Source organism: Priapulus caudatus, unplaced genomic scaffold (genome assembly GCF_000485595.1).
Source record: "Priapulus caudatus unplaced genomic scaffold, Priapulus_caudatus-5.0.1 Scaffold808, whole genome shotgun sequence".
In the NCBI taxonomy this organism is placed as follows: Eukaryota; Metazoa; Priapulida; class Priapulimorpha; order Priapulimorphida; family Priapulidae; genus Priapulus; species Priapulus caudatus.
In genome coordinates this window covers 91,761-103,194 of record NW_014577869.1, presented here as the reverse complement: position 1 = coordinate 103,194, position 11,434 = coordinate 91,761, and the positions used below count along the sequence as shown (strand labels likewise).

General features: G+C 45.9%; 3 protein-coding genes across 3 annotated transcripts in view; all 3 read left to right on the top strand.

Annotated features, from left to right (window-relative positions):
- The first annotated feature begins 761 nt into the window (after positions 1–761).
- On the top strand, positions 762–2,693 carry LOC106813672. The gene has a single exon (XM_014817870.1). The coding sequence runs from the start codon at positions 762–764 to the stop codon at positions 2,691–2,693; it is 1,932 nt and encodes a 643-aa protein (XP_014673356.1).
- A 13-nt stretch (positions 2,694–2,706) lies between these two features.
- On the top strand, positions 2,707–3,399 carry LOC106813671. Its single transcript, XM_014817869.1, has one exon. It carries the CDS (start codon positions 2,707–2,709, stop codon positions 3,397–3,399), a length of 693 nt encoding a protein of 230 aa, XP_014673355.1.
- A 5,617-nt stretch (positions 3,400–9,016) lies between these two features.
- The window catches only part of LOC106813677 (protein yippee-like 2), a 40,720-nt gene continuing 38,302 nt past the window's right edge, over positions 9,017–11,434 (top strand). Inside the window, exon 1 of the mRNA XM_014817881.1 lies at positions 9,017–9,202. Within this exon, the coding sequence (XP_014673367.1) occupies positions 9,185–9,202 (18 nt within the window). The 5' untranslated portion in view covers positions 9,017–9,184. The remainder of the gene's footprint in view (positions 9,203–11,434) is intronic.

Here is an 11,434-nt window from a genome sequence, read left to right as displayed (position 1 = left end):
CGCGATCGCGCCCCTTAAAAATGAAAGCCTGCCAATTACGCAACGGCATGCCTGCTCCTTAAGAAAAGGTTTGGCAGACGAGAGCTGCTCCTTACTGGCCACATGCAAGCGCTGTTGTCACTATCTATGACAAACACAGGCTCATATACTGAGTCGCTTAGGAAGCTGCAAGATAAGCTATTGATACATGTGAGGGGATTGGAGGCGCTCGAAATTCCAGGAGAGAAATATGGAGTTCTCCTCACACCTGTCGTCCTTTCCAGGCTACCCCCGCATGTTCGACTAGAGTGGGCACGATGCAGCGAAGGAAAGGAGTGCTACTTACAACAACTCCTCTTCTTAAAGACGGAAGTCGAGCTGCGTGAGAGGCCAGAGGCCGTCAAGGAAGTCATGTCTCCCACTCCGCTTGAAAGGAATCTGCTGCCTAACTCGACGTCAGAAAGGAGGAGGAATGCAAGGGTGCCATCTGCTTCCGCTCTACAGACGACCTCTGATGACGAGCGCTGCGTATTCTGTGAGCATGCTCATTCTTCTAGTGATTGCCATGCCCGGAAGCTAGAGGAGCTCTCTGTAGAAGCTCGACGAAAGAGGGTGCAAAGTAGTGGTTTATGCTTTGCCTGTTTGAAGCCAGGCCATGTGGCTCGATTTTGTAAGGGTAAATGTACACAGTGTAGGCTGCGATACCATCATCATCTACTGTGTAAGGCAGAGAAGAATGTCAAGTCTTACGGCAGTAGTGGGAGTAAGAGATATCTGATGATATGTCGCATGTGGGTGTCGCCTCCTCTAAGCAAAAGGTGCTTACAGGCGTTTTACTACAGACTGCATGTGTGCTGGTGGAGGGGGAAGGTGGTCCGGTGAAGGCAACTCTGTTGTTCGATTCTGGGTCAGACCATTCTTATGTGACCAGCGCATTGGTTCGCAAGGTTCGACCAAAATGGCTGTCCACAATCAAGCTAGCATATTCGGCCTTTGGTGGAAGCAAATCTGTAGCAAGGGATCGTAGCGTGTATGAAATTAGGGCTAGGGGTGCAGTAGAGCGAGGGGCTCCCAGAGTCAAGTTCGCTGCTGTGGAAGTGCCTGTGATCTGTGCTTCCCTTCAGCACCCTAGAGTATCAGTAAATTCACTAGTCAAGTCGTGCGATTTACCCCTTGCGGACATCTATTCAGGTGGCGAGGAGGCCTCGGTTGATATCCTAATAGGCATGGATCACTACTGGGACCTTGTGAAAGACGGGATGAAACGTTTGCCTGAAGGTCCAGTCCTGCTCGAGACCTTATTTGGTTGGGTCTTATCTGGTAGAAAAGCGGGAGGGGGTGTCCAGTTGGAGCCACTCTCGCTATTATGCGTTGGGAATGATTTAGAGCCTGCTCTTCGCAACTTCTGGGAGCTAGAGTCAATAAGTATTTTTGAGGGAGAAAAAGGGCTACCGGATCGGGTCTTGGAGACTTTCAATGAGACTATCACGTTCGTAGATGGTCGATATGAGGTTGCCCTCCCATGGAAGGAGCCCGCAAGCCTACCCAAGTTACTGAATAATGAGAGACAGGCAGAAGCTCGTCTACAAGGTTTATCCCGTAAGTTGAGTCGAGATAGCTCATTAGCCGATAGTTATAGAGGCGCCCTGCATGAGATGGAAGAGAATGGGGTAATTGAAGAGGTCCCTAAGCATGAAGTGAGTGTGCCTTGGCCCATTTTCTATCTGCCTCATAGACCGGTCGTGAAAGAAAGCCGTACATCAACAAAGGTTCGTCCTGTTTTTGATGCATCAGCAAAGGGCTCTAATGGGGTGTCCCTCAACGACTGCCTCGAGACTGGACCATCATTGATACCGAGTTTAGTAGAAGTCCTAGTGCGTTACCGACGTTGGCCTGTGGCTTTGACAGCGGATATCACAAAAGCCTTCTTACAGGTGCAACTAGGTAGGGAAGATCGAGATGTTCACCGATTTCTTTGGGATGATGGTAATTCTGTTCGGAAAATGCGTTTCCGTCGGGTTACTTTTGGAATTAACAGTAGCCCCTTTCGGCTGAATGCCACCATTGCCCATCATCTCGAATCGCTGCCCTCTACGCCCGTGATTGAGGAGCTCAAAGAGAATCTTTACGTTGATGATTGGCTATCAGGTGCAAACAGCGTGGAAGAGGCCTGTGCCATGTTCACTGAGGCCCAAGCTGTCATGCAGAAGGCAGGGATGGTTCTTGCGAAGTGGGGATCAAACAGTCGGGTAGTTACTTACATGTGGAGCAAGTCGCTAGAAAGCACTTCACCAGAGGCTGGATCTCGTAAAATACTTGGAGTGAGTTGGTTGTCGCAAGATGATGCTTTCTCCTTTGAGGGAGTAGAGGTGCCGCCTAATCTGGTAATCACTAAGAGCATTGTCCTGAGCTGTATCGCTAGGCTTTTCGACCCACTGGGGTTCCTCATGCCATTCTCAATGACGGCAAAGTGTATATTTCAAGAGTTGTGGCAGATGGGCTTGCAGTGGGATGAGGAGGTATCAGAGGTGGTCAACTCGAGATTTTCTCGTTGGCTGGCAGGTCTCAAACTGCTATGTGAGTGGCGGATTCCCCGGTGCTACGCACAGGTTGCATGGAAGAGCCACAGAGAAATAGAGCTTCATGTCTTTGGGGATGCCTCTGAGCGTGGATATGGAGCAGTGGTGTACACCAACTCCTTAGGGAACCTTTGAAACGTCGTTAGTTATGTCAAGGGCCAGGGTTGCTCCTCTAAAGAAGGTCTGCCTTCCACGCTTGGAGTTGCTTGGTAGTCTCCTTGCTGCTAGGCTCCTGAGGTTTGTCAGACAAGCTTTTAGGCTGCCCAACAATGTAGCATACAGTTGCTGGACAGACTCTAGGGTGGCGTTGGCATGGATTCAAAGAGACCATAAGAAATGGAAGCAATTCGTGACCAATAGAGTGTTGGAAATACAGGATATTACTGATCCTTCCCGTTGGTTCTACTGCCCTGGCAAGCAGAATCCTGCAGATCTGACTACCCGAGGATTGTATGCAGAAGAGCTTATGTCCTCTGACCTGTGGTTAGCTGGACCACCTTGGTTGAGTCGACCCAAAGAAGAATTCTGTGGGCCTATCGAGTGCAGTCAGGCAGTGGAAGAACCACCATTTGATGAGAGGGTCGTAATGCTGACCGCAAAGGCAACCTCACAGCCCTCTCCGCTGCTGAAGGTTGAACGTTGGAGCTCAATTTCCAAGGCAATTCGTGTTACTGGATGGTTCCTTCGCTTTATCCATAATGGAAGGGTGTGTAAGAATCATAGAAGGTCTGGGGATCTTTCTACAGATGAGCTGCCAGCTGCCAAACAGCAGATAATTCACCAATGTCAATGGGATATGCATCATTTGGAGTTAAAGCCCTATGACGAGGTAGACCCATAGCTAGGTCATCTCCGATAGCTAAACTGGCCCCTTTCATTGGTGATGATGGACTGCTTAGAGTGAGAGGCCGGCTTCTGTTATCGGATCTTGCATATGAAGAAAGACATCCGATCATTCTTCCTTCAGGTCATGCCTCTTTGTTGTTGGTACGGTCCCAGCATCAGTTGCTTAAGCATGCTGGAGGCGAAACTCTTGTCTCGTCTCTAAGAGACAAGTATTGGATCGTAAGACTAAGACGTCTTGCTAAGAAAATCAAGCGCGAATGTGCGCCTTGCCAAAGGCAGGATGCGAGAGCATGTAATCAGGTGGTGGCTCCCCTGCCAAAATTGAGGGTAACTCAGGGTCCGCCGTTCTCTATTGTTGGTATTGACTTTGCCGGACCATTATATTGCAGGGATGTGCCTAAGCGTAAGCTATATATATGTCTGTTCACCTGTGGGGTAATTCGTGCAATACACTTAGAACTCACAGACTCGTTGTCAACTGTTGAGTTTTTACTGAGTCTCAGACGATTCGTGGCCCGTAGGGGCATGCCATCTGTGTTGTATACGGACAACGCTAAGACCTTTAAAGGGGCTGAAGTGCGATTGCAGAAGTATTTTGGTTGTTCCCTCCCTAAATGGAGATATATTGCCCCGCGTTCTCCATGGTGGGGAGGCTGGTGGGAGCGCTTAATTCGTTCTGTAAAATCAGCACTTAAAAGGTCGTTAGGTGTCGGTTGTCTCAGTAGAGCAGAACTCGAGACCACTCTTCATGAAATTGAGGCGTGCATCAATTCGCGTCCACTCTCATTGGCCGTGTATGATGTGGACTCTACTAACCCTTTGACACCGAGCCATTTTTTGATTGGGCGGCGTGCTGGGTTTCAGCCAGTGGTAGCTGAGGAGCCGGTGGACATCTCCCCTCAAGCATTGACTGCCAGAGAAAGGATGCGGGTAGAACGCCTTGACAGTTTCTGGGCAGTATGGCGAGATAAATATATGCGCAACCTTCCGCCTGCCGTGACTAGATTTCAGCCATATGGTAATCTGCAGATTGGTTCCGTTGTCCTGATTCGTACAGGTCAACAGAAATGGCGCTTGAAATATCCGCCGCTCGTCACTTCGAATTTTTGTAACAGGTTATATTAGTTTAATACAGAGTATTGCGATACATAGTAAGTTCCCGGATAGCGGAGAAAGGTTCGTGTTGAGAATAAACCCAGTTTGGAAGTTCTAGTCTCTGAAAACGCACCAGCAAACCGGCCCGAGTGATTCACTCGGGTATTCCTCTGCACAAAAGGATAGGGAGGCTTTGTAACCCTATCCTCTTGGGTTTGGGTTACATTATTGTATCTACGTCTACGCCTACTCCCTAACCCGAACCCGAACCCTAACCCTAACCCTATCCCTAACCCTAACCCTAACCATATCAAATAGTGACCAGGGTACGTTCCGGTATACCGGACCGTACCCAGGGTACGTTCCCCCAGTACCCTGGGGGACATAGACCCTATGAGCGCCAGTTACTGGCATTGCCTTTAGATTAGGCATTGACGCCATTGTACTAGCTACTACCTACCACAGGCACCTATATCTAACACGATCCCCCAATGCGAGCACCGAAGGTGTGAGAAGGTAGGACATACAATTTCACGACTTTATCAAATCGGACCTTTTTTAGATAAAAAATGTGAATGTTTCAATTAAAATACATGTGCATACACTTTCTTAGTTTGTATTGTTGTCTCCGGCGTCTTTGGTTGAACTGTCAATCATGTATTACAGCGTATATAGCATATATTCCATATTTGTGAAAAATTAACAGTTCCCACACGTTACAAAAATGGCGGCGACTTGTGTTTCAAATTTTGTCCAATCAGGTGGCGGCATTACATGCAGCTCGAAATCGTAGCGAAATATGTCAACACCATGACCGCCATTGAACGTGTGGGAACTGTTAATTTTTTACTGGCTACAGATTTTACTCTCCTAACGCTGTCAAATATTATCGACAGTGCAAACATATTACAGGGGAGGTTAGTACAACAAAGTAAGAATACGGGGATGTGCATATTTTTATTGAGAATCAAAAACTTTCATTGATATCGGACATTCGTGAAATTGTGTGTCCTACATTCTCACACCTTCGGTGCTCGCATTGGGGGATCATGTTAGATATAGGTGCCTGTGCTACCTACTAGTACTATACTAGTAGTAGTACTAGTACTAGTAGTAATGCTGAGAGGGTCTATGTCTCCCAGGGTACTGCCAGAACGTACCCTGGGTACGGTCCGGTATACCGGAATGTACCCTGGTATCATCTCTGGTATATGCTCTGCTGGTACTATCTAATTTTATACAATAATGTAACCCAAACCCAGGATAGGGTTACAACGCGTCGCTATGGTTTTCTGTGGAGGAAATTCAGGGAACCCCTGAGTGAATCACTCAGGGCGGTTTGCTGGTGCGTTTTCAGAGACTAGAACTTCCAAACTGGGTTTATTCACAACACGAACCTTTCTTCGCTATCTTGGAACTTACACAATACTCTGTATTAAGCTAATATAACCTGTTACAAAAATTCGAAGTGACAAGCGGCGGATATTTCGAGCGCCATTTCTGTTGACCTGTGACGTACGCATTCCCAATGCGCATAGCGATCGGCAAACGCAGCGCCCTCCGATTGGTCGGTGAATCCGCTCTTTAAACCGAAGTTGGGTACGTTCCGGCAGTACCCAGGGAGACATAGACCCTGGCAGCGACAGAGACAGTAACAGAAACAAAGAATAATGCACTAAATAATAGGCTTTTACAATATAATAAATGTTATATATGTAAATGTATAATATAGGTCTGTAAGTATACCTAGAACCATAATCATCAAAGATCGGGAGCCAGTAGTGATGCGCTTTAAATCGGCTTCATGACATATTGCTTTGCTGCCAAATGCAGGAGCAAGAGCAAGAAGCATGTTTGGTCGACTCTCAGCTGAACACAGATGAAAACAATGTAAAAACTCGGTCAGGATGTTGATATAATGACAAACGTTCTCATTGTTTAAAATAGATCCCCACCCCCAAAGCCAACTAATTGTTAGTCTTTGTCTAGTGCATATACATTAATTATTGATTATCTTCGTTTTGTTTTGGCAGCAAGTGCTATGTGCATATTTTGCTCCGAGCTAGTGCTAAGTGAGAGGCTGTTAGTGTTAAGTGCATTTAAACCTCCGTGGAAATGCACAATTCTCACTAAACTACCAACTATGTGCATTGCTAATAAAAATGCAATTTTCCTGTTACGTTCATTATGAATAATATAGGGCCAAAAAATAGTTCTTCTATGTATATCTGTGTTGTTGTTTTTATTTAGGTTGAATATTTTATGTCGTGTATAACAAGTTTTTGATGGTTTATAATGCATTGTAAATGTAATGGTCTTACTCATGCCATTGGTGGCACATGCTACTCGTGTAATATTGTGCCTTGACGGAACTGCTTACAGCCCTTAGATTGTTGAAGGTGAAAAAGTAGGATTGGTTTGTGTGGTAAGATATACACAATAAACTTCATATTGGTGTTAAAAAGAATGTTGCATTAGGATTTATGGATCAACGTTACATTTTATTTCTGTATGGATCGTCATCTTGTATTTTATTAGTGTTAAAAGAATCACTATCTGTTTAAATGAGCATTAGTCATGAATGCAGAGCTTTTCAAATGTCACCGGTTCTCATGGCTACAGAACCTTACGATCAATACCATGGGCAATACGATTACTAACTGCCTAGAATTATGAAAACGGGTCAAAGTAAATGAAGCTTGGCTAAGATTCCTTTCACGTGTTTCCAGTGATTACATTTATCAAGTGAGCGGTACAACATTGGATCGGCGAGAACAAAATTGATTATATCTCCTGATTATATCGATCAAATTCCCCATATGTGGCTGTTGCACATGGGTGCAGGATTGATAATTTAATTTCTAAAACCTTTAATCCCATTCCTTGTCACTCGATCCAATAGCGCAAATGAGGGAAACGTGTTTTTGTCGAAAAAGCCTCTCGTAACGTTTGTGAGTTTTTGCCTCACGGCGACCAACAAAACAGAATTTTAACTAAGCAAGCATTCGGATTTCCTAGCAGCGTATGTTATACTGAAAAAACGCAAAGCTCATTAGATATTCGGCGCTTAGAAATAGTTGTGCGTGTAGCAACAGTCGTGGTGATGACAAAATCACATCATCAGTGATTCAGTCACATCTTTCCTCTATTCTCATGCTCTCATGAATACTGGCAGAATTTCAATCGCGAATACCTATCAGAAAGTTCACTTTTATGTTCACGATGAATTGCGTTCGATTCCAGTCGATATAAGCCGTCTGTGGAGCATCCCTTCAGATTAATTATTACCGGTGTGTAATATATTCGCTACACTGCTTGCTGTTTCCTCCCCTGTATCGGTGTATCCCTGCTATCCGCGTAGTAGGTGCACCCTGTACCTATTCGTACTGCCATGCTGAAGTGCTGGCCTGTAAGCTTAGGTTGGCATTGGCGTCAGAAATGACAGCACTAGCCGTTCTGCTAATACAATGTAGGCCCTACGTGCTGACATGAAATGTTGCTGGCATGTGGCGACGTGCGCGCGCACACCAACCAACACTCGCACGCACTTACGCACCCACGCACGCACGCACACACGCACAGACACAGACGTTATGTCATGCCTGCGAGGCGAAACTGGCATGGGCAGCCTGTTTCTTACAGACGTCTGCGATTGATTCAATACGACAGCACCTAGCTTTCAACAAATTTCATTACGAGATAGGTGAGCGAAAGCAAAGCATACACACTCAGAACAGCATACATCTTTATATTTATTGAATTTCCAATAACACACGCACGCATACGCGCGCGCACACACACACACGCGCGCGCACACGCAGCATTCCAGCCACCCACACGCGCACACGTGCTCATCCGCGTACGCACACAAGTGCACACGCACGCACGCGTGCGCCCTGATAGTATGTCCACCGAGTTTCTTCGTCCTTTACTACATAACGTGAAAAAATAGTATAAATCGTGTATAAACGCGAAAAAACACGCTATTTGTGATATAATGATTATACGATCGGATTACGTGTTTGACCGAACCGCCTCGTCTTCACGTTCGTACGCCTCGACATTTTTGTCGTATCGCAAAATGTTCGGAAATCCTTGCGAGGGTAAAATTGCCCCATTCGGGTTCTTCGGGTCTTTGTTCGGGTTCACTCACTAGCAGGACTCGTGGAGAAAATTCCCGCGAGCGTCTCGTTTACTCGTACACTTGAGCGGGAGTGACGTCACTTCTTGACAGACACGCGCACGTGCATATGCATTCTGTTCGACCCCCCCCCCGCTGTGTCTGCGATGGCATCTCACAGTTTGTACTTTGTTAACGTGCAGGTGGTGGAGTCCGTGGTATCTTCATTCTTGTAACGGTTTTAAAAAGAAAAGTTTTGTTAATATAATTGCAGAGTTAGCAGAGTGCAAGAGGAATCACCGCTGGCGTCAATCTAAAGATGCATGCGATGAATTCGACAAATGTCTGTGATGGTCTCAACTAGGTATTTGCTTCTTGTAGATAACTATAACTGTGCGGTGGTGACCAAGGCCGTCCCAGCTCTCAAGCTGGCAGCCTCCCAGCTTCCAAGATAGGACAGCAGTTTGCCTGTTGGACGTATCCGGAGCCCCGCCCACCCACCAGTACGGCTAGCAACGCCACCTGGCAGCCAGCTCAGCTGTACCCCAGCATCGATGGAACTAAGATGGTGAAAACCTTCCAGGTACACCTATCGCGCGCATTTTTACTAAAAACTTTTTGGAATTCTGAAAACTAGTAGAGGGCACGAACAGGCATAACCAAAATCAAACAAAACCTTATAAGTATGCGTAATTCTAATGTTAACCTTAATCTTACTTAACATTAACCATAATTCCTGACCCTAACCCTAACCCTAACCCTAAGATAACCCCAATATAGGACTGCGTAAAACTAGGCTTAATTCGGTTCCTTCTCCCCCTTTTAGTGTTTATATATCAGGGTTCTCCCTACGTTGCGCAAACGGGGCGCGCCCCCCTGTTTCAATCGTTGCGCCCCGTTTAAAACACCTCCGCCCCGATTAAATTCCACCACAATAAAAGTTTGCCAGCGAGGGAATCCATCGTCAAGAATTCCCATTCGACCAGGACAACCGGCATGTGTATTTTTACCGTGCCACGCATGCACTGCAGACAATACACAAGTACAAACAGTCAACCTGTCCCACACCCAACACTAACTGTACACCGACTCGCCTATCTTATATATACAAGAACCCCAAATACCGTCTATGGTGTGGTGATCATCGCATAGCTAGTGGGTCGGCACTTTCACCTGTTGTTTGTATAATTGTAGGAAATGTAATCATTGAGATCCTGTCGTATGTTTTGTATGTTGGGGTGATGTTGACGTTAGGGCGGAGTGTTTCACGAATTAATTTGACTAATATTGGTAGTTATTGAGATATCAGATATTCTTGCGAGAGCCGGAATCCTATGTTTTTTTAGTATTGATTTGATACGTGTAAGGTTTCATGATATATTGGCGTACAGTTATGGGTTTAATTTACATTTAAGTTGAGTCTCCTTTTGAGGTCTCAACGGGGAGAGTGTGTTAAAGATTGACTACTGTACTAAACAAAAGTTGAGCACTGTACTTGACTCAGCCAGCTAGCCGGTAGGTTTTGGCTTCGCCGTTGATCTCAGGCGTTAGCTGGCGTTTCTCGATTGTCAGCGAGTCAGTTGTACATTTGAGAGTGCTGGTGAAGCACTGTAAACTACGTGTATACTGTGTACGCTGTTTACTGCATAAGTACTCTATACGCAGTTGATATAGTATGTGAATGGCCAGGCTTGTGTCAATGTATGTGGTTATGCCTAGAGCATTAAAGAAAGACGTTTCTGTGTACACCTGCAATCTGTGTTAGAGTTTTCTGAACAGTAGCTGCATCATAGCTGCCACAGTGTAGTTGCCATCTGTTTTGTGCCTATGATGCTACATTTCGGGTGACGTCACGCGTGCACACACAGCATTTCAAACGGAATTTGGAAGTAGTGCTGGCACTTTTAGGAATAAATGGATAAATACATGGTGTAACGTTGTGGAAAGTGTTCAAAAAGATAGGTGAGATGTCTATGTTGATAGATAAGTGTTAAAAAGCCCGATAATTTTGCGTTTTGGGGATAAATTTTTGGTCCCATCAGTTGGACCATTTGCATAGATTACATCTATGGCAGAATGTGCTATAGCCCTGCGGCAGCGATCCGCGGGCTATAGACTATAGTACTAGAGCTATCCCTAACCCTAACCCTAACCCTAACCCTAACCATATCAGATAGTTACCAGGGTACGTTCCGGTATACCAGACCGTACCCAGTGTACGTTCCGGCAGTACCCTGGGGGACATAGACCCTATGAGCACTAGTAATACTAAAGTATAGAGTACTAAGAGTAGGGATAGTTGTTGTTCGTGATGATGATGATTGATGTTAATGTTGTTGTTGTTGTTTGGAATGCATTGCCATTACCATTGCATTAGCTGTGCCAGTGTAGTCCTTTCGCTCCCGCTACAGGAACTATTTGCTCCCGCGATTTAAAATTAATGTATAATGTAACGTTTTCCTTTTGTGTGTAGTTGATCAGGTCGTGATGGTCCCATAGGGGTGACACGTCGGGTCCTGTACCTCGACTGCCAGGTACGTTCTGTTATGACCAACCACGACACGACAGTGACGCTGCCAGGGTCTATGTCTCCCTGGGTACTGCCGGAACGTACCCTGGGTACGGTCCGGTATACCGGAACGTACCCTTGCAGGGTTCGTAGCGGGTCTTCCAAAGGCTTATAAGTACTTATTTTGCCAAAAATAAAATAAGGGCCCTTATTAGTACTTATTTTTAGCTCATCTGACATAGTCAGATGCAGCTTGTAGAATCGCATGATCGTCCGTGCGTCCGTCCGTCAGTCCGTGCGTCCGTC